Source organism: Hyla sarda, unplaced genomic scaffold (genome assembly GCF_029499605.1).
Source record: "Hyla sarda isolate aHylSar1 unplaced genomic scaffold, aHylSar1.hap1 scaffold_1048, whole genome shotgun sequence".
In the NCBI taxonomy this organism is placed as follows: Eukaryota; Metazoa; Chordata; class Amphibia; order Anura; family Hylidae; genus Hyla; species Hyla sarda.
The window spans coordinates 28,483-52,571 of NW_026607667.1; the positions used below are offsets into that span (position 1 = coordinate 28,483).

At 54.2% G+C, this 24,089-nt stretch overlaps 1 protein-coding gene across 2 annotated transcripts in view; it reads right to left on the reverse strand.

The window, feature by feature from the left end:
- Window positions 1-10,232: 10,232 nt before the first annotated feature.
- NPTX1 (neuronal pentraxin 1) overlaps window positions 10,233-24,089 on the reverse strand; it is a 57,524-nt gene continuing 43,667 nt past the window's right edge. For both annotated transcript variants that reach the window (XM_056551444.1, XM_056551443.1), the window contains exon 5: window positions 10,233-12,067. In XM_056551444.1, the coding sequence (XP_056407419.1) occupies window positions 11,846-12,067 (222 nt within the window). In that variant the 3' untranslated portion in view covers window positions 10,233-11,845. The remainder of the gene's footprint in view (window positions 12,068-24,089) is intronic.

Here is a 24,089-nt window from a genome sequence, read left to right on the forward strand (position 1 = left end):
ATATGGAGCTCCCCCTAATAATATGGAGCTCCCCACCTAAGAATATGGAGCTCCCCCCTAATAATATGGAGCTCCCCCCCTAAGAATATGGAGCTCCCCACCTAATAATATGGAGCTCCCCACCTAATAATATGGAGCTCCCCCCTAATAATATGGAGCCCCCTAATAATATGGAGCTCCCCACCTAATAATATGGAGCTCCCCCCTAATAATATGGAGCCCCCTAATAATATGGAGCTCCCCACCTAATAATATGGAGCTCCCTCCTAATAATATGGAGCTCCCCCACCTAATAATATAGCGCTCCCCACCTAATAATATGGAGCTCCCCGCCTAATAATATGGAGCTCCCCGCCTAATAATATGGAGCTCCTCCCCTAATAATATGGAGCTCCCCACAATAATATGGAGCTCCCCACCTAATAATATGGAGCTCCCCCTAATAATATGGAGCTCCCCACCTAATAATATGGAGCTCCCCCTAATAATATGGAGCTCTCCCCTAATAATATGGAGCCCCCCCACCTAATAATATGGAGCTCCCCACCTAATAATATGGAGCTCCCCCTAATAATATGGAGCTTTCCCCTAATAATATGGAGCTCCCCACCTAATAATATGGAGCTCCCCCTAATAATATGGAGCTCCCCCCTAATAATATGGAGCTCTCCCCTAATAATATGGAGCTCCCCACCTAATAATATGGAGCTCCCCCTAATAATATGGAGCTCCCCCCTAATAATATGGAGCTCCCCCTAATAATATGGAGCTCTCCCCTAATAATATGGAGCCCCCCCACCTAATAATATGGAGCTTCCCACCTAATAATATGGAGCTCCCCACCTAATAATATGGAGCTCTCCCCTAATAATATGGAGCTCCCCACCTAATAATATGGAGCTCCCCCTAATAATATGGAGCTCCCCCCTAATAATATGGAGCTCCCCCTAATAATATGGAGCTCCCCACTAATAATATGGAGCCCCCCAATAATATGGAGCTCCCCCCAATAATATGGAGCCCCCATCTAATAGTATGGAGCCCTTCCCCTAATCATATGGAGCTCCCCCCCCCCAATAATATGAAGCTCCCCTCTAATAATATGGAGCTCCCCCTAATAATATGGAGCTCCCCTCTAATAATATGGAGCTCCCCATCTAATAATATGGAGCTCCCCCCTAATAATATGGAGCTCCCCAACTAATAATATGGAGCTCCCCCCTAATAATATGGAGCTCCCCACCTAATAATATGGAGCTCCCCACCTAATAATATGGAGCTCCCCACCCAATAATATGGAGCTCCCCCACCTAATAATATAGCGCTCCCCACCTAATAATATGGAGCTCCCCACCTAATAATATGGAGCTCCCCCTAATAATATGGAGCTCCCCACCTAATAATATGGAGCTCCCCCTAATAAAATGGAGCTCCCCCACCTGATAATGTGGAGTCCTCCCAATAATATGGAGCTCTCCCCACCTGATAATATGGAGCCCCCCCAATAATATTGAGCTCCCCCTCCCAATAATATGGAGCCCCCCACCTAATAATATGGAGCCCCCACCTAATAATATGGAGCTCCCCCCTAATAATATGGAGCCCCCTAATAATATGGAGCCCCACCTAATAATATGGAGCTCCCCCTAATAACTAACATGGAGCTCCCCCTAATAATATGGAGCTCCCCCCAATAATATGGAACCCCATCCAATAGTATGGAGCCCCCCCCCCTAATCTTATAGAGCTCCCCACCTAATAATATGGAGCTCCCCTCTAATAATATGGAGCTCCCCCTAATAATATGGAGCTCCCCTCTAATAATATGGAGCTCCCCCTAATAATATGGAGCTCCCCACCTAATAATATGGAGCTCCCCCCTAATAATATGGAGCTCCCCCCTAATAATATGGAGCTCCCCCACCTAATAATATAGCACTCCCCACCTAATAATATGGAGCTCCCCCTAATAATATGGAGCCCCCTAATAATATGGAGCCCCACCTAATAATATGGAGCTCCCCCTAATAATGTGGAGCTCCCCCCACCTAATAATATGGAGCTCCCCAATAATATGGAGCTCCCCCCTAATAACTAACATGGAGCTCCCCCTAATAATATGGAGCTCCCCCTAATATGGAGCTCCCCCCTAATAACATGGAGCTCCCCCCTAATAATATTGAGCTCCCCCCTAATAATATGGAGCCCCCCCAATAATATGGAGCTCCCCCCAATAATATGGAGCCCCCATCCAATAGTATGGAGCCCCCCCTAATCTTATAGAGATCCCCCAATAATATGGAGCTCCCCTCTAATAATATGGAGCTCCTCCTAATAATATGGAGCTCCCCTCTAATAATATGGAGCTCCCCCTAATAATATGGAGCTCCCCTCTAATAATATGGAGCTCCTCCTAATAATATGGAGCTCCCCACCTAATAATATGGAGCTCCCCCTAATAATATGGAGCTCCCCCTAATAATATGGAGCTCCCCACCTAATAATATGGAGCTCCCCACCTAATAATATGGAGCTCCCCCCTAATATGGAGCTCCCCCCTAATAATATGGAGCTCCCCCCTAATAATATGGAGCTCCCCCACCTAATAATATAGCGCTCCCCACCTAATAATATAGCGCTCCCCACCTAATAATATGGAGCTCCCCACCTAATAATATGGAGCTTCCCACCTAATAATATGGAGCTCCCCACCTAATAATATGGAGCTCCCCCCTAATAATATGGAGCTCCCCACCTAATAATATGGAGCTCCCCCCTAATAATATGGAGCTCCCCCCTAATAATATGGAGCTCCCCCACCTAATAATATAGCGCTCCCCACCTAATAATATGGAGCTCCCCCTAATAATATGGAGCCCCCCCAATAATATGGAGCTCCCCCCAATAATATGGAGCCCCCATCTAATAGTATGGAGCCCTTCCCCTAATCATATGGAGCTCCCCCCCAATAATATGGAGCTCCCCTCTAATAATATGGAGCTCCCCCTAATAATATGGAGCTCCCCTCTAATAATATGTAGCTCCCCCTAATAATGTGGAGCTCCCCACCTAATAATATGGAGCTCCCCACCTAATAATATGAAGCTCCCCACCTAATAATATGGAGCTCCCCCTAATAATATGGAGCTCCCCACCTAATAATATGGAGCCCCCCCAATAATATGGAGCTCCCCCCTAATAATATGGAGCCCCCCCAATAAAATGGAGCTCCCACCCTAATAATACGGAGCTCCCCCCACCTAATAATATGGCGCTCCCCCACCTAATAATATGGAGCTTCCCTTAATAATATGGAGCTCCCCTCTAATAATATGGAGCTCCCCCTAATAATATGGAGCTCCCCACCTAAGAATATGGAGCTCCCCCCTAATAATATGGAGCTCCCCCCCTAATAATATGGAGCTCCCCACCTAATAATATGGAGCTCCCCACCTAATAATATGAAGCTCCCCACCTAATAATATGGAGCTCCCCCTAATAATATGGAGCTCCCCACCTAATAATATGGAGCCCCCCCAATAATATGGAGCTCCCCCCTAATAATATGGAGCCCCCCCAATAAAATGGAGCTCCCCCCCTAATAATACGGAGCTCCCCCCACCTAATAATATGGCGCTCCCCCACCTAATAATATGGAGCTCCCCTCTAATAATATGGAGCTCCCCCTAATAATATGGAGCTCCCCACCTAAGAATATGGAGCTCCCCCCTAATAATATGGAGCTCCCCCCCTAAGAATATGGAGCTCCCCACCTAATAATATGGAGCTCCCCACCTAATAATATGGAGCTCCCCCCTAATAATATGGAGCCCCCTAATAATATGGAGCTCCCCACCTAATAATATGGAGCTCCCCCCTAATAATATGGAGCCCCCTAATAATATGGAGCTCCCCACCTAATAATATGGAGCTCCCTCCTAATAATATGGAGCTCCCCCACCTAATAATATAGCGCTCCCCACCTAATAATATGGAGCTCCCCGCCTAATAATATGGAGCTCCCCGCCTAATAATATGGAGCTCCCCCCCTAATAATATGGAGCTCCCCACAATAATATGGAGCTCCCCACCTAATAATATGGAGCTCCCCCTAATAATATGGAGCTCCCCACCTAATAATATGGAGCTCCCCCTAATAATATGGAGCTCTCCCCTAATAATATGGAGCCCCCCCACCTAATAATATGGAGCTCCCCACCTAATAATATGGAGCTCCCCCTAATAATATGGAGCTTTCCCCTAATAATATGGAGCTCCCCACCTAATAATATGGAGCTCCCCCTAATAATATGGAGCTCCCCCCTAATAATATGGAGCTCTCCCCTAATAATATGGAGCTCCCCACCTAATAATATGGAGCTCCCCCTAATAATATGGAGCTCCCCCCTAATAATATGGAGCTCCCCCTAATAATATGGAGCTCTCCCCTAATAATATGGAGCCCCCCCACCTAATAATATGGAGCTTCCCACCTAATAATATGGAGCTCCCCACCTAATAATATGGAGCTCCCCCTAATAATATGGAGCTCCCCCCTAATAATATGGAGCTCCCCACCTAATAATATGGAGCTCCCACCTAATAATATGGAGCTCCCCCCTAATAATATGGAGCTCCCCCACCTAATAATATGGAGCTCCCCCTAATAATATGGAGCTCCCCCACCTAATAATATAGCGCTCCCCACCTAATAATATGGAGCTCCCCCCTAATAATATGGAGCCCCCCAATAATATGGAGCTCACCCCACCTAATAATATGAAGCCCCCTCCCAATAATATGGAGCTCTCCCTCACAATAATATGGAGCCCCCGGGGTCATGTGGGGTGAAGAAATATATCACATGGAGAACGATGGTGAATGCATCCTAGACTTCTCTTCCCCTGTCATGTGCCATGGATGGTCCTGAGAAGAAGTCTATGATGTCCCAGTCTGGTTTCTGAGTTCTATCTGGTGAATAACCGTAACCGGCCATAACCATAACCAGCCATCACCGGCCATAACCTTAACCGGCCATGACAGTAACCGGCCATAACCATAACCAGCCATCACCGGCCATGACCGTAACCGACCATAACAATAACTGGCCATAACCGTAACCAGTCATCACCGGCCATAACCGTAACCAGCCATCAACAGCCATAACCGTAACCGGCCAGAACCGTAACCAGCCATCACCGCCCATTACCGTAACCAGCCATAACCGGCCAAAACCGTAAGCAGCCATAACTGTAACCAGCCATCACCGGCCATAACCAGCCATCACCGGCCATTACCGTAACCAGCCATGACAATAACCGGCCATCACCGGCCATAACAATAACTGGCCATAACCGTAACCAGCCATCACCGGCCATAACCGTAACCAGCCATCACCGGCCATTACCATAACCAGCCATCACCGTAATCAGCCGTAACCGGCCATAACCGTAACCAGCCATCACCGGTCATAACCGTAACCAGCCATCACCGGCCATAACCGTAACCGGCCATAACAATAACCGGCCATAACCGTAACCAGCTATCACCGGCCATAACCATAACCAGCCATCACCGGCCATTACGTTAACCAGCCATCATTGTAACCAGCCATAATCGGCCATAACCGTAACCAGCCATAATCGTAACCAACCATTATCGGACATTATCGTAACCAGCCATCACTGTAACCAGCCATCACCGGCCATAACCAGCCATCATCGGCAAAGCCAAGGACACAGCCCCTTCTACCTATTCCAGGCCCCCGATCAATAGACAATAATGGGAGACTTTCTACAGGTTCATAGAAGGTTCCATGGCGGATTATCATGGCGGACGGTTTTACCGACCCCAATAAACCAGACGTCACTCACATTTTTTGCTTTGTCTCTTTTTATTGTGTAAAAATAAAGTCAACAATTTCAGCAGTGAAACCGAAGGTAAAAGCAGAATGGGGGGGGGGGGGGGAGGAAGATAAAGGGGATAAAGGAGACTCATACAGAAGAAGAGAATATGGAGGAGACACTGAGGGTCCGGGTTACAGCTTTGGTCTGCGAGAACAGATCGTAATGTGGAGCCGATCACTCGGTCCCATCCGGGGTCGTTGGGCTGAGGGATTTTTGCGTTTGGGTCTCGTTCAGTTGTCCAGTCCTCTCGACACCGCAGGATGGGGAAATCTTATTGAGTGTGAACATGGACATATCCAAATCCTTGACATCGCCCAGGAAACCCTCACAAGAAACCCTCACATAACATTGCGGCCGTCCCCGACACAACCAGTAAGTGCCACATGCCTTGGAATGACTAAACAATGGACTTTTAGTATTACATATACCTTTTGTTTTGGTCCCCCTGCAGTGTTCAATGTTGTATATAAGAACATAAAAACTGTGCAAATTCCCAGCACACCCTAATAGCCAATGGCCTGTCTGCCTCCTCCAGAGGATCTACACTGTCCCTGAAAGGTAAACCAAGGCTTTTCTCTCATCTCAACAGGTGGAGGTCTAAGTGTCCGTGTCCTGAGGACATGTCATGGGTGGGAATAGGTTGAAGAAAAACGGCGAATGTTTACGTCATGAAACGTTAACAGTTATGTGACAGCTGGGGGGGGGTGCAGTTTGGAGACCACTGTACCAAATGCTGAGATGAGACAAAAGCCTTGATTTACCTTTCAGGGAACTAATGGATACGGTCACTGTCACAGATCGCCCTGTAGGAGCCATTTCAGGACACAAATGTAATCTCCTCTGTTCTCTGTGTCAGTGTTTCCCAACCAGTAAGCCTTCAGCATTTGCAAAACTACAACTTCCAGCATGCCCAGACCTCCTGGGAGTTGTAGTTTTGTACCTTCTGGAGGTCCACAGTTTGGAGATCACTGGCCTAGTCCATATATTGTCCTTATATACAAACACGTCTGGAAGTAGAAGCCGCCATAGTACTTAGACGTCTCAGCTCCCATATTGGGCTCCTCCAATGGTCTCCTCTGTTCTGCTCAGAATCCGGCCCATGGAATTACCCCAAATCAGCGCTCCGCCCAAGAGCATGCTGGGCCATGTAGTTCTGTTCCAGGTCAATAAGATTTCATACATTCACAGTCCAATCATTTCAACGAGCCGTAGAAAATACCGAAATTCTGTGAAAATAAATAAAATTCTTTCTCTAGATTTCGTTATATATTTCTCTTTTTCCTATTTTTTTATATAATTTATAATTTGCCGGAACGTTCCGGTCCATAGAAATCTCCTGTATATAAAGGACGCGACCTCCGTATAACGTCACATATAAGAGTTATCAAAAGGAGGAAGGATTGTGGGGGCATCGTACCCGCCGGAGGCAATAAGACAGGAACTGCCCCCCATGGCTTCATCACAAAGTACAGCCGGGGAGGGGGGTACACAGTAATTGGGCTAAAATGCCCCGTCATTACAACAGCGGCCATCAGAAAATGGCGCGTACCTGAGAGAGTCAGTGCAAGTCTGAAATACAGCGAAAACTTGACATCTTTAGTCTGAGGGATTGTCTGTGGCTACACTGACTGCGGGGGGCGCTGGTGTCTCCTCTCACCTACTGCCAGGGGATATCCCCATAGGGGGCAGGTACTGAGGGCGCTAAAAACTCTCCGCACCCAACATTTTGTGAAGAATGTTCTCATCTGTATTCACACATAAATGATTTCCACATCAGAGACACACAGGAGTGTTTCGGCAACAGCTGTTTCCAGCTGAGACCAGTAGAAAACAGCTGTTGCCAAAACGGGTCCCCATGTGCCACAATCCTTTATGTGTGAACACAGACGACAAGCGTTCCTCGAGAAATTGTAGGTGCAGAGAGTTTTTTACCTTACTGGAAAGCGGCCCCAGGGGACAATTGATCCCATACCAATGAACAATGGGCCCCATTTCAGGGAACAATGGCCCCTATCCCAGGGAAAAATGGCACCTATCCCAGGGAACAATGGCCCCTATCCCAGTGAACAATGGGTCCCACCCCAGGGAACAATGGCCCCTATCCCAGTGAACAATGGGTCCCACCCCAGGGAACAATGGCCCCTATCCCAGGGAATAATGGCCCCTATCCCAGGGAACAATGGCCCCTATCCCAGGGAAAAATGGCCCCTATCCCAGTGAACAATGGGTCCCACCCCAGGGAACAATGGCCCCTATCCCAGGGAACAATGGCCCCTATCCCAGAGAACAATGGGTCCCTCCCCAAGGAACAATGGCACCTATCCCAGGGAACAATGGCCCCTATCCCAGGGAACAATGGCCCCTATCCCAGGGAACAATGGCCCCTATCCCAGTGAACAATGGGCCCCACCCCAGGGAACAATGGCCCCTATCCCAGGGAACAATGGCCCCTATCCCAGTGAACAATGGGTCCCACCCCAGGGAACAATGGCACCTATCCCAGGGAACAATGGCCCCTATCCCAGTAAACAATGGGTCCCACCCCAGGGAACAATTGCCCCTATCCTAGGGAACAATGGCCCCTATCCCAGGGAACAATGGCCTCTATCCCAGTGAACAATGGGTCCCACCCCAGGGAACAATGGCACCTATCCCAGGGAACAATGGGTCCCACCCCAGGGAACAAAGGCCCACCCCTGAGGCACAAAAGCCCTACCTCAGGGAAGATATGCCCCACCTGAGGAAAAAAAGGCCCCACCCCAGGGAACAAAAGCCCCAGCCAAAGGAAACAAAGGCCCCACCAAAGAAAACAAAGAGCCCCAGGGAACAAATGTTCCACCCCAGAAAAGAAATGCCCCAGTTAGAGGGAACTAAGGCCCCACCCCACTTGGCCCCTTCCCGGTGGGCCATTAGAACAACCAAAGGACACTATTTTGCCTTCAGTATAAACAAACATGGAGGGGAACGACTCTCTTGACCCCCCCCCCCCCCAGTCCTGCAGGAGATTGGCCCTTCTATCCTGTGGTGATAAGTTTGGACAGACAAGCCCTGTACGGGCCATAGACCGATCCCTCCTTCATCTACTCCCATAAAACAAAAATATAGGAATTTTTTCGTTTTTTTTTTTCCTTAAATTCCATTAAGGCGTGCTCCCCCTGCAGGACAAATATGATAATAACTACAAATCCCAGCTAAAGAACCTGTAGTCACATGGTAAGAAGGCTACAGCAAAGGTAGCACAACAGGCTTATTAGAGAGGTGCTAAAGGCTCGGGGATACGACATGGCAACGCCACACCTGTCCATAGGTTGTGTCTGGTATTGCAGCTTGGATCCATTATTGTGAATATGGCAGAGCTGCAGTACCTCATACAACCAGGGGTGGCGCTGACCTCTCTGTCCTATAAACACAAAATATATAAATATTTACCAGGGAACTTAACCCTTTACACTTAACCCTTTACAAGTGTGGCTGGAGCTGAAAGTGCATAAAACATCGTAAGAACCTGGCAATCCCGACGTACGAAAATTACGCGCATTTATCTCTTTACTAAAATTTTTTTTTTTACAGAGGGTTAAAATCGATTATAATAATGGCTGAAAAACGTTGGCGACTGGTTATAAATCGGCAAATCTGGTTGTGACCGTAATGACAAACCCTAATAAATAGCGAAAGGTGTCCAATTGTCAAAGGGGCAGGACATCAGTCAAAGGGGCAGGACATCAGTCATAGGAGGCAGGACATCAGTCATAGGGGGCAGGACTTCAGTCATAGGGGACAGGACATCAGTCATAGGGGGCACGACATCAGTCATAGGGGGACAGGACATCAGTCCTAGGGGGCAGGACATCAGTCATAGGGGGCAGGACTTCAGTCATAGGGGGCAGGACATCAATCATAAGGGGACAGGACATCAGTCATAAGGGGACAGGACATCAGTCATAAGGGGACAGGACATCAGTCATAGGGGGCAGGACATCAGCCATAGGGGGCAGGACATCAGTCATAGGGGGCAGGACATCAGTCATAGGGGGACAGGACATCAGTCTAAGGGGGCAGGACATCAGTCATAAGGGGACAGGATATCAGTCATAGGTGGCAGGACATCGGTCATAGGGGGCAGGACATCAGTCATAGGGGCAGGACATCAGTCATAGTTGGCTGGACATTGGTCATATGGGGCAGGAAGTCAGTCATAGGAGGCAGGACATCAGTCATAGGAGGCAGGACATCCGTCCTAGGGAGCAGGACATCAGTCATAAGGGGACAGGACATCAGTCTAAAGGGGCAGGACATCAGTCATAAGGGGACAGGACATCAGTCATAAGGGGACAGGACATCAGTCATAGGGGGCAGGACATCAGTCATAGGATACAGGACATTGGTCATAGAGGGCAGGACATCAGTCATAGGGGGCAGGACATCAGTCGTAGGGGACAGGACATCGGTCGTAGGGGACATGACATCAGTCATAAGGGGGCAGGACATCAGTCATAGGAGGCAGGACATCAGTCATAGGGGGCAGGACATCAGTCATAAAGGGATAGGACATCAGTCATAGAAGGCAGGACATCGGTCATAGGATGCAGAACATCAGTCATAGAGGGCAGGACATCAGTCATAGGGGGCAGGACATCAGTCGTAGGGGACAGGACATCAGTCATGGGGGCAGGACATCAGTCATAAGGGGAAGGACATGGTTCATAAGGGGGCAGGACATCAGTCATGGGGCAGGACATCAGTCATAGGATACAGGACATCAGTCATAGAGGGCAGGACATCGGTCATAGAGGGCAGGACATCAGTCATAGGGGGCAGGACATCAGTCGTAGGGGACAGGACATCAGTCGTAGGGGACATGACATCAGTCATAAGGGGCAGGACATCAGTCATAGGAGGAGGACATCAGTCATAGGGGGCAGGACATCAGTCATAAAGGGATAGGACATCGGTCATAGGATACAGGACATCAGTCATAGGGGGCAGGACATTAGTCATGGGGGCAGGACATCAGTCATAAAGGAGGCAGGACATCGGTCATAGGGAACAGGACATCAGTAATAGAGGGCAGGACATCAGTCGTAGGGGACAGGACATCAGTCGTAGGGGACAGGACATCAGTCGTAGGGAACAGGACATCAGTCATGGGGGCAGGACATCAGTCATGGGGGCAAGACATCAGTCATGCAAACATGAGGCCGGAACAGAAGAACAAGCGAAACGTCAGCGGCTGAGAAATAAAATATTTACAACAAATCATTCCATAAAGAAATGCTACAGTGTGCGGGAGCCTCCTCCACCGGGGGCGCTGTATTGTCTGCATGCTCATAGGATCTGCTGGAGATAGTCGGTCCCCAATCCCCGACTGCGCAAAGCTTTTCAGAGACAGCCGTCAAAAATAAGGAAGAGGATGAAGATGACAGCGAGGAACGGTCGGCGCAGCTCCGAGCAAACCGCATAACAAACACTGAGAAGAGTCCAAAAAACCAGGATGTGCTGAATATCCGAACCAGCGCAAGGCACTCAAAATTAACCCCCTTCCTGCTGGAGAAACTCAGGGCCCAGCACGCTGCAGACCTCTCCAGCATTTCAGGGGTTAAACCCAGTTGGCAATGTAAAAAAAGAAAAAAACCTTCTGGGGATCTCCCGAAAACAAGAAACCAAAATAATCCAAAATCTCCTTGTGCCTTTTCCTACAAATATCTGAAGGTTCATTCTAGAATGCATGATCGATGGCTACGTGAAGGTTCAAACCGGTTTTTTTTTTTTTTTTTTTTTTTTTTTTTGCTTTTTTCTTTCCCGAAATACAAAAAAATAAATGACAACCCCCCCCCCCCCCAACCCCTTGTGGCTTATGAGTCGCCATGAAGGCGAGTGCAGGCGACGCTGATGAAGTCTCGGAGAAGCTAAGAAATGAAATCCAAGATGGCCAAATCCTTTCAGTTGATCTGACGACATGCATCGAATGTCCACTTGGTGGCACCACCGAACACCTCGATGTTGGTCTCCGCCCAGCTGATGACGTTACCGCTCAGCGCTTTGTTGCTGCACGTTGCCAGGTTGTAGACTTCTCCTACGCTTAGTTTTCTGTCCCACATATTGAAATGGGCCAATTCCCCAACGAAGGCCTGCGTGGCATCGAAGCCGCCCCCAAGGGTGTCCTACAGGAGAGAAGAGAGGGGACCATGAGACTGCAGGACATCACAGGCTACACTACATCCAGATCAGAACTCACCCAAGGGACCCCACCAATCAGAGAATGGAGGTCCCACATCCCCACTGACCTGACAGGTGATCATTCCTGAGGGGAGGTCCCTCCATATTTGCCTACTACAATAGAGAAAGCCCAGTGACCTGAACCAATGGGGGTGAGGAGATCCTGATGGGTGGGGCCGGGGCGCTTCAGGTCACCTTTACCAATAGGGGGAGGAGATCCTGATGGGTGGGCCTGGGCGCTTAAGGTGACCTCTACCAATAGGGGTGAGGAGATCCTGATGGGTGGGGCCGGCACGCTTCAGGTGACCTCTACCAATGGGGGTGAGGAGATCCTGATGGGTGGGGCCGGGCGATTCAGGTGACCTCTACTAATGGGGGTGAGGAGATCCTGATGGGTGGGGCCAGGTGCTTCAGGTGACCTCTACCAATGTGAGTGAGGAGATCCTGATGGGGTGGCAAGGTGCTTCATGTGACCTCTACCAATGTGGGTGAGTAGATCCTGATGGGTGGGGCCAGGTGATTCAGGTGACCTCTGTCCAAGGGGGTGTGGAGATACTGATGGGTGGGGCCGGGGCGCTTAAGGTGACCTCTACCAATGGGAGTGAGAAGATCCTGATGGGTGGGGCCGGGGCACTTAAGGTGACCTCTACTAATGGGGGTGAGGAGATCCTATTGGGTTGGGCCAGGTGCTTCGGGTGACCTCTACCAATGTGGGTGAGGAGATCCTGATGGTTGGGGCGGGGGCGCTTCAGGTGACCTCTAGCAACGGGGGTGAGGAGATACTGATTGGTGGGGCCTGGCGCTTCAGGTGACCTCTGTCAATGGGGATGAGGCGATCCTGATGAGTGGTGCCAGGGAACTTCAGGTGACCTCTACCAATGAGGGTGAGGAGATACTGATGGGTGGGGCCGGGGCACTTCAGGTGACCTCTACCAATGGGGGTGAGGAGATCCTGATGGGTGGGGGCACTTCAGGTGACCTCTACCAATGGGGGTGAGGAGATCCTGATAGGTGGGGCCGGGGCACTTCAGGTGACCTTTACCAATAGGGGAAGAGATACTGATGGGTGGGGATGGGCGCTTAAGGTGACCTCTACCATTGGGGCTGAAGATATCCTGATGGGTGGGGTAGAAGCACTTCAGGTGACCTCCACCAATGGGGGTGAGGAGATCCTGATGGGTGGGGCCAGGTGCTTCAGGTGACCTCTACCAATGGGGGTGAGGAGATCCTGATGGGAGAGGCTTGGCGCTTCAGGTGACCTCTACCAATGGGGGTGAGGACATCCTGATGGGTGGGGCCAGGCGCTTAAGGTGACCTCTACCAATGGGGGTGAGGAGATCCTGATGGGTGGGGCCGGCGCGCTTCAGGTGACCTCTATCAATGGGGGTGAGGACATTCTGATGGGTGTGGCCAGGCGCTTCAGGTGACCTCTACCAATGGGGGTGAGGAGATCCTGAAGGGTTGGGCCAGGTGCTTCAGGTGACCTCTACCAATGGGGGTGAGTAGATCCTGATGGGTGGGGCCAGGTGATTCAGGTGACCTCTACCAATGGGGGTGAGAAGATCCTGATGAAAGGGGCTAGGCGCTTCAGGTGACCTCTACCAATGGGGGTGAGGACCTTCTGATGGGTGGGGCCAGGCGCTTCAGGTGACCTCTACCAATGGTGGTGAGGAGATCCTGATGGGTTGGGCCAGGTGCTTCAGGTGACCTCTACCAATGTGGGTGAGTAGATCCTGATGGGTGGGGCCAGGTGCTTAAGGTGACCTCTACCAATGTGGGTGAGGAGATCCTGATGGGTGGGGCGGGGGCGCTTCAGGTGACCTCTATCAATGGGGGTGAGGAGATACTGATGGGTGGGGCCTGGTGCTTCAGGTGACCTCTGTCAATGGGAATGAGGAGATCTACATGAGTGGTTCCGGGGAGCTTCAGGAGACGTCTACCAATGAGGGTGAGGAGATCCTGATGGGTGGGGTCGGGGCACTTCAGATGACCTCTACCAATAGGGGTGAGGAGATCCTGATGGGTGTGGCGGGGGCACTTCAGGTGACCTCTACCATAGGGGTGAGGAGATCCTGATGGGTGGGGCCGGGGCGCTTCAGGTGACCTCTACCAATGGGGGTGAGGAGATCCTGATGGGTGGGGACGGGGAGCTTCAGGTGACCTCTACCAATGGGGGTGAGAAGATTCTGATGGGTGGGGAGGGGAGCTTCAGGGGACCTCTACCAATGGGGGTGAGGAGATCCTGATGGGTGGGGCCGGGAAACTTCAGGTGACCTCTACCAATGGGGGTGAGGAGATCCTGAAGGGTGGGGCCAGGGCACTTCAGGTGACCTCTACCAATGGGGGTGAGGAGATCCTGATGGGTGGGGCCGGGGCACTTCAGGTGACCTTTACCAATAGGGGAAGAGATCCTGATGGGTGGGGATGGGCGCTTAAGGTGACCTCTACCATTGGGGCTGAGGATATCTTGATGGGTGGGGCCAAAGCACTTCAGGTAACCTCCACCAATGGGGGTGAGGAGATCCTGATGGGTGGGGCCAGGTGCTTCAGGTGACCTCTACCAATAAGGGTGAGGAGATCCTGACGGGAGGGGCTTGGCGCTTCAGGTGACCTCTACCAATGGGGGTGAGGACATCCTGATGGGTGGGGCCAGGCGCTTAAGGTGACCTCTACCAATGGGGGTGAGGAGATCCTGATGGGTGGGGCCGGTGCGCTTCAGGTGACCTCTACCAATGGGGGTGAGGACATTCTGATGGGTGGGGCTGGGGAGCTTCAGGGGACCTCTACCAATGGGGGTGAGGAGATACTGATGGGTGGGGCCGGGGCGCTTCAGGTGACCTCTACCAATGGGGATGAGGAGATCATGATGGGTGGGGCCGGGGCACTTCAGGTGACCTCTACCAATGGGGGTGAGGAGATCCTGATGGGTGTGGCCGGGGCACTTTAGGTGACCTCTAACAATGGAGGTGAGAAGATCCTGATGGGTTGGGCCAGGGCGCTTCAGGTGACCTTTGCCAATGGGGGTGAGGAGATAGTGAAGGGTGGGCCTGGGGTGCTTCAGAGGACCTGTACCAATGGGGGTGAGGAGATCCTGATGGGTGGGGCCAGGGAGCTTCAGGTGACCTCTACCAATGGGGGTAAGGAGATCCCAGTGGGTGGGGCTGGGGCACTTCAGGTGACCTCTACCAACGTGGGTGAGGAGATCCTAATGGGTGGGGCCGGGGTGCTTTAGGTGACCTCTACCAATGGGGGTGAGAAGATCCCAGTGGGTGGGGCGGGGGCACTTCAGGTGACCTCTACAAATGGGGGTGAAGAGATCCTTATAAGTGGGGCCGGGGCGTTTCAGGTGACCTCTACCAATGGGGGTGAGGAGATCCCAGTAGGTAGGGCCGGAGCACTTCACGTGACCTCTACCAATGAGGGTGAGGAGATCCTGACGGGTGGGGCCATGCGCTTAAGGTGACCTCTACCAATGGGGGTGAGGAGATCCTGATGGGTGGGGCCGGCGCGCTTCAGGTGACCTCTACCAATGGGGGTGAGGACATTCTGATGGGTGGGGCCAGGCACTTCAGGTGACCTCTACCAATGGGGGTGAGGAGATCCTGATGGGTGGGGCCAGGTGCTTCAGGTGACCTCTACCAATGTGGGTGAGTAGATCCTGATGGGTGGGGCAAGATGATTCAGGAGACGTCTACCAATGAGGGTGAGGAGATCCTGATGGGAGGGGCTAGGCGCTTCAGGTGACCTCTACCAATGGGGGTGAGGACATCCTGATGGGTGGGGCCAGGCGCTTAAGGTGACCTCTACCAATGGGGGTGAGGAGATCCTGATGGGTGGGGCCGGCGTGCTTCATGGGACCTCTACCAATGGGGTTGAGGACATTCTGATGGGTGGGGCCAGGCGCTTCAGGTGACTACTACCAATGGTGGCGAGGAGATACTGATGGGTGGGGCCAGGTGCTTCAGGTGACCTCTACCAATGGTGGTGAGGAGATCCTGATGGGTGAGGCCAGGTGCTTCAGGTGACCTCTACCAATGTGGGTGAGAAGATCCTGATGGGTGGGGCCAGGTGATTCAGGTGAACTCTGTCAAAGGGGGTGTGGAGATTCTGATGGGTGGGGCCGGGGCGCTTGAGGTGAACTCTACCAATGTGGGTGAGGAGATCCTGATGGGTGGGGCGGGGGCGCTTCAGGTGACCTCTACCAATGAGGGTGAGGAGATCCTGATGGGTGGGGCCGGGGCACTTCAGGTGACCTCTACCAATGGGGTGAGGAGATCCTGATGGGTGGGGCCGGGGCGCTTCAGGTGACCTCTGCCAATGGGGGTGAGGAGATACTGATGGGTGGGGCCGGGGTGCTTCAGGTTACCTCTACCAATGGGGGTGAGGAGATCCTGATGGGTGGGGCTGGGGAGCTTCAGGGGACCTCTACCCATGGGGGTGAGGAGATACTGATGGGTGGGGCAGGGGTACTTCAGGTGACCTCTACCAATGTGGATGAGGAGATCCTGATGGGTGGGGCAGGGGCACTTCAGGTGACCTCTACCAATGGGGGTGAGGAGATTCTGATGGGTGGGGACGGGGCGCTTCAGGTGACCTCTACCAATGGAGGTGAGGAGATCCTGATGGGTCGGGCCAGGTGCTTTAGGTGACCTCTACCAATGGAGGTGAGGAGATCCTGATGGGTGGGGCCTGGGATATTCAGGTGACCTCTACCAATGGGGGGGAGGAGATCCTGATGGGTGGGGCCAGGGCGCTTCAGGTGACCTCTACCAATGGGGGTGAGGAGATCCCAGTGGGTGGGGCTGGGGCACTTCAGGTGACCTCTACCAATGGGGGTGAGGAGATCCTAATGGGTGGGGCCGGGGTGTTTAGGTGACCTCTACCAATGGGGGTGAGAAGATCCCAGTGGGTGGGGCCGGAGCTCTTCAGGTGACCTCTACAATGGGGGTGAGAAGATCCCAGTGGGTGGGGCGGGGGCACTTCACGTGACCTCTACCAATGGGGATGAAGAGATCCTTATAAGTGGGGCCGGGGCGTTTCAGGTGACCTTTACCAATGGGGGTGAGGAGATCCCAGTAGGTGGGGCCGGAGCACTTCAGGTGACCTCTACCAATGAGGGTGAGGAGATCCTGATGGGTGGGGCGGGGCACTTCAGGCAACCTCTGCCAATGGGGGTGAGGAGATCCCAGTGGGTGGGGCGGGGGCACTTCAGGTGACCTCTACCAATGGGGGTGAGGAGATCCTGATGGGTGGGGCCGGGCACTTCATGTGACCTCTACGAATGGGGGTAAGGAGATCCCAGTGGGTGGGGCGGGGGCACTTCAGGTGACCTCTACCAATGGGGGTGAGGAGATCCTGATGGGTGGGGCCGGGGTGCTTCAGGTGACCTCTACCAATGGGGGTGAGGAGATCCTGATGGGTGGGGACGGGAGCTTCAGTTGACCTCTACCAATGGGGGTGAGAAGATTCTGATGGGTGGGGCTGGGGAGCTTCAGGGGACCTCTACCAATGGGGGTGAGGAGATACTGATGGGTGGGGCCGGGGCACTTCAGGTGACCTCTACCAATGGGGATGAGGAGATCCTGATGGGTGGGGCCGGGGCACTTCAGGTGACCTCTACCAATGGGGGTGAGGAGATCCTGATGGGTGGGGCCGGGGCGCTTTAGGTGACCTCTACCAATGGGGGTGAGGAGATCCTGATGGGTGGGGACGGGGCGCTTCAGGTGACCTCTACCAATGGAGGTGAGGAGATCCTGATGGGTGGGGCCTAGGATATTCAGGTGACCTCTACCAATGGGGGTGAGGAGATCCTGATGGCTGGGGCCAGGGTGCTTCAGGTGACATTTGCCAATGGGGGTGAGGAGATCCCAGTGGGTGGGGCTTGGGCACTTCAGATGACCTCTACCAATGGGGGTGAGGAGATCCTGATGGGTGGGGCCAGGGCGCTTCAGGTGACCTCTACCAATTGGGGTGAGAAGATCCCAGTGGGTGGGGCGGGGGCACTTCAGGTGACCTCTACCAATGGGGGTGAAGAGATCCTTATAAGTGGGGCCGGGGCGTTTCAGGTGACCTCTACCAATGGGGGTGAGGAGATCCCAGTAGGTGGGGCCGGAGCACTTCAGGTGACCTCCACCAATGAGGGTGAGGAGATCCTGATGGGTGGGGCGGGGCACTTCAGGCAACCTCTGCCAATGGGGGTAAGGAGATCCCAGTGGGTGGGGCGGGGGCACTTCAGGTGACCTCTACCAATGGGGGTGAGGAGATCCTGATGGGTGGGGCCGGGCACTTCATGTGACCTCTACGAATGGGGGTAAGGAGATCCCAGTGGGTGGGGCGGGGGCACTTCAGGTGACCTCTAATAATGAAGGTGAGGAGATCCTGATGGGTGGGGCTGGGGCACTTCAGGTGACCTCTGCCAATGGGGGTAAGGAGATCATAGTGGGTGGGGCGGGGGCGCTTCAGGTGACCTCTACCAATGGGGGTGAGGAGATTCTGATGGGTGGGGCGGGGCACTTCAGGCGACCCCTGCCAATGGGGATAAGGAGATCCCAGTGGGTGGGGAGGGGGCCATTCAGGTGACCTCTACCAATGGGGTTGAGGAGATCCTGATGGGTGAGGCAGGGACACTTCAGGTGACCTCTACCAATGTGGGTGAGGAGATCCTGATGGGTGGGGCCGAGGTGCTTTAGGTGACCTCTACCGATGGGGGTGAGGAGATACCAGTGGGTGGGGACGGAGCTCTTCAGGTGACCTCTACAATGGGGGTGAGAAGATCCCAGTGGGTTGGGCGGGGGCACTTCAGATGACCTCTACCAATGGGGGTGAAGAGATCCTTATAAGTGGGGTCGGGGCGTTTCAGGTGACCTCTACCAATGGGGGTGAGGAGATCCAAGTAGGTGGGGCCGAAGCACTTCAGGTGACCTCTACCAATGAGGGTGAGGAGATCTTGATGGGTGGGGCGGGGCACTTCAGGCAACCTCTGCCAATGGGGGTAAGGAGATCCCAGTTGGTGGGGCGGGGGCACTTCAGGTGACCTCTACCAATGGGGGTGAGGAGATCCTGATGGGTGGGGCCGGGGCACTTCAGTTGACCTCTACCAATGGGGGTGAGGAGATCCTGATGGATGGGGCCGGGGCACTTCAGGTGACCTCTATCAATGGGGGTGAGGAGATCCTGATGGTTGGGGCCGGAGCACTTCAGGTGGCCTCTACCAATGGGGGTGAGGAGATCCTGATGGGTGGGGCGGGGGCACTTCAGTTGACCTCTACCAATGGGGGTAAGGAGATCCCAGTGGGTGGGGCGGGGGCACTTCAGGTGACCTCTACCAATGGGGGTAAGGAGATCCTGATGGGTGGGGCCGAGGTGCTTTAGGTGACCTCTACCAATGGGGGTGAGGAGATCCCAGTGGGTGGGGACGGAGCTCTTCAGGTGACCTCTACAATGGGGGTGAGAAGATCCCAGTGGGTTGGGCGGGGGCACTTCAGGTGACCTCTACCAATGGAGGTGAAGAGATCCTTATAAGTGGGGCCGGGGCGTTTCAGGTGACCTCTACCAATGGGGGTGAGGAGATCCAAGTAGGTGGGGCCGAAGCACTTCAGGTGACCTCTACCAATGAGGGTGAGGAGAACTTGATGGGTGGGGCGGGGCACTTCAGGCAACCTCTGCCAATGGGGGTAAGGAGATCCCAGTGGGTGGGGCGGGGGCACTTCAGGTGACCTCTACCAATGGGGGTGAGGAGATCCTGATGGGTGGGGCCGGGGCACGTCAGTTGACCTCTACCAATGGGGTGAGGAGATCCTGATGGGTGGGGCCGGAGCACTTCAGGTGACTTCTATCAATGGGGGTGAAGAGATCCTGATGGGTGGGGCCGGAGCACTTCAGGTGGCCTCTACCAATGGGGGTGAGGAGATCCTGTTGGTTGGGGAGGGGGCACTTCAGTTGACCTCTACCAATGGGGGTAAGGAGATCCCAGTGGGTGGGGCGGGGGCACTTCAGGTGACCTCTACCAATGGGGGTAAGGAGATCCTGATGGATGGGGCCGGGGCACTTCAGGTGACCTCTACCAATGGGGGTGAGGAGATCCTGATGGGTGGGGCCGGAGCACTTCAGGTGGCCTCTACCAATGTGGGTGAGGAGATCCTGATGGGTGGCGCGGGGGCACTTCAGTTGACCTCTACCAATGGGGGTGACGAGATTCCAGTGGGTGGGGCCGGGGCACTTCAGGTGACCTCTACCAATGGGGGTGAGGAGATCCTGATGGGTGGGGCCGGGGCACTCCATGTGACCTCTACCAATGGGGGTGAGGAGATCCTGATGGGTGGGGCCAGGGCGCTTCAGGTGACCTCTACCAATGGGGGTGAGAAGATCACAGTGGTTGGGCCGGGGCACTTCAGGTGACCTCTACCAATGGGGGTGAGGTGATCCTGATGGGTGGGGCCAGGGCACTTCAGGTTACCTCTATCAATGGGGGTAAGAAGATCCCAGTGGGTGGGGCCGGGGCACTTCAGGTGACCTCTACCAATGCGGGTGAGAAGATCCCAGTGGTTGGGCCGTGGCACTTCAGGTGACCTCTACCAATGGGGGTGAGGAGATACTGATGGGTGGGGCCTGGCGCTTCAGGTGACCTCTGTCAATGGGGATGAGGCGATCCTGATGAGTGGTGCCGGGGAACTTCAGGTGACCTCTACCAATGAGGGTGAGGAGATACTGATGGGTGGGGCCGGGGCACTTCAGGTGACCTCTAACAATGGGGGTGAGGAGATCCTGATGGGTGGGGGCACTTCAGGTGACCTCTACCAATGGGGGTGAGGAGATCCTGATAGGTGGGGCCGGGGCACTTCAGGTGACCTTTACCAATAGGGGAAGAGATACTGATGGGTGGGGATGGGCGCTTAAGGTGACCTCTACCATTGGGGCTGAAGATATCCTGATGGGTGGGGCCAGGTGCTTCAGGTGACCTCTACCAATGGGGGTGAGGAGATCCTGATGGGAGGGGCTTGGCGCTTCAGGTGACCTCTACCAATGGGGGTGATGACATCCTGATGGGTGGGGCCAGGCGCTTAAGGTGACCTCCACCAATGGGGGTGAGGAGATCCTGATGGGTGGGGCCAGGTGCTTCAGGTGACCTCTACCAATGGGGGTGAGGAGATCCTGATGGGAGGGGCTTGGCGCTTCAGGTGACCTCTACCAATGGGGGTGAGGACATCCTGATGGGTGGGGCCAGGCGCTTAAGGTGACCTCTACCAATGGGGGTGAGGAGATCCTGATGGGTGGGGCCGGCGCGCTTCAGGTGACCTCTATCAATGGGGGTGAGGACATTCTGATGGGTGTGGCCAGGCGCTTCAGGTGACCTCTACCAATGGGGGTGAGGAGATCCTGATGGGTTGGGCCAGGTGCTTCAGGTGACCTCTACCAATGGGGGTGAGTAGATCCTGATGGGTGGGGCCAGGTGATTCAGGTGACCTCTACCAATGGGGGTGAGAAGATCCTGATGAAAGGGGCTAGGCGCTTCAGGTGACCTCTACCAATGGGGGTGAGGACCTTCTGATGGGTGGGGCCAGGCGCTTCAGGTGACCTCTACCAATGGTGGTGAGGAGATCCTGATGGGTTGGGCCAGGTGCTTCAGGTGACCTCTACCAATGTGGGTGAGTAGATCCTGATGGGTGGGGCCAGGTGCTTAAGGTGACCTCTACCAATGTGGGTGAGGAGATCCTGATGGGTGGGGCGGGGGCGCTTCAGGTGACCTCTATCAATGGGGGTGAGGAGATACTGATGGGTGGGGCCTGGCGCTTCAGGTGACCTCTGTCAATGGGAATGAGGAGATCCTGATGAGTGGTTCCCTGGTGCTTCAGGAGACGTCTACCAATGAGGGTGAGGAGATCCTGATGGGTGGGGTCGGGGCACTTCAGATGACCTCTACCAATAGGGGTGAGGAGATCCTGATGGGTGGGGCGGGGGCACTTCAGGTGACCTCTACCAATGGGGGTAAGGAGATCCTGATGGATGGGGCGGGGCACTTCAGGTGACCTCTACCAATGGGGGTTAGGAGATCCTGATGGGTGGGGCCGGGGCGCTTCAGGTGACCTCTACCAATGGGGGTGAGGAGATCCTGATGGGTGGGGCCGGAGCACTTCAGGTGGCCTCTACCAATGGGGGTGAGGAGATCCTTATGGGTGGGGCGGGGGCACTTCAGTTTACCTCTACCAATGGGGGTGAGGAGATCCTGATGGGTGGGGCCAGGGCGCTTCAGGTGACCTCTACCAATGGGGTTGAGAAGATCCCAGTGGTTGGGGCGGGGCACTTCAGGTGACCTCTACCAATGGGGGTGAGGAGATCCTGATGGGTGGAACCAGGGCACTTAAGGTTACCTCTATCAATGGGGGTAAGAAGATCCCAGTGGGTGGGGCGGGGTACTTCAGGTGACCTCTACCAATGGGGGTGAGGAGATCCTGATGGGTGGGGCCGGGGCACTTCAGGTGACCTCTACCAATGGGGGTGAGGAGATCCTGATGGGTGGGGCCGGGGAGCTTCAGGTTACCTCTACCAAAGGGGGTGAGGAGATTCTGATGGGTGGAGCCGGGGTGCTTCAGGTGACCTCTACCAATGGGGGTGAGGAGATCCTGATGTGTCGGGCCAGGTGCATTAGGTGACCTCTACCAATGGGGGTGAGGAGATCCCGATGGGTGGGGTCGGGGTGCTTTAGGTGATTTCTACCAATGGGGATGAGGAGATCCCAGAGGGTGGGGCCGGAGCTCTTCAGGGGACCTCTACCAATGGGGGTGAGAAGATCCCAGTGGGTGAGGCGGGGGCACTTCAGGTGACCTCTACCAATGGGGGTGAGGAGATCCTGATGGGTGGGGCCAGGGCACTTCAGGTGACCACTCCCAATGGGGTGAGGAGATCCTGATGGGTGGGGCCGGGATGCTTTAGGTGACCTCTACCAATGGGGGTAAGGAGATCCCAGTGGGTGGGTCCGGAGCACTTTAGGTGACCTCTACCAATGGGGGTGAGAAGATCCCAGTGGGTGGGGCGGGGGCACTTCGGGTGACCTCTACCAATGGGGGTGAGGAGATCCTGATGGGTGGGGCCGGAGCACTTCAGGTGACCTCTACCAATGGGGGTGAGGAGATCCCAGTGGTTGGGCCGGGGCACTTCAGGTGACCTCTACCAATGGGGGTGAGGAGATCCTGATGGGTGGGGCCAGGGCACTTCAGGTTACCTCTATCAATGGGGGTAAGAAGATCCCAGTGGGTGGGGCGGGGCACTTCAGGTGACCTCTACCAATGGGGGTGAGAAGATCCCAGTGGTTGGGTCGGGGCACTTCAGGTGACCTCTACCAATGGGGGTGAGGAGATCCTGATGGGTGGGGCCGGGGCACTTCAGGTGACCTCTACCAATGGGGGTGAGGAGATCCTGATGGGTGGGGCGGGGGCACTTCAGGTGACCTCTACCAATGGGGGTGAGGAGATCCTGATGGGTGGGGCCGGGGCACTTCAGGTGACCTCTACCAATGGGGGTGAGGAGATCCTGATGGGTGGGGCAGGGCAATTCTGGTGACCTCTACCAATGGGGGTCAGGAGATCCTGATGGGTGGGGCCGGGGCACTTCAGGTGACCTCTACCAATTGGGGTGAGGAGATCCTGATGGGTGGGGCCGGGGCACTTCAGGTGACCTCTACCAATGGGGGTGAGGAGATCCTGATGGGTGGGGCGGGGGCACTTCAGGTGACTTCTACCAATGGGGTGAGGAGATCCTGATGGGTGGGGCCGGGGTGCTTTAGGTGACCTCTACCAATGGGGGTAAGGAGATCCCAGTAGGTGGGTCCGGAGCACTTTAGTTGACCTCTACCAATGGGGGTGAGAAGATCCCAGTGGGTGGGGCGGGGGCACTTCGGGTGACCTCTACCAATGGGGGTGAGGAGATCCTGATGGGTGGGTCCGGGGCACTTCAGGTGACCTCTACCAATGG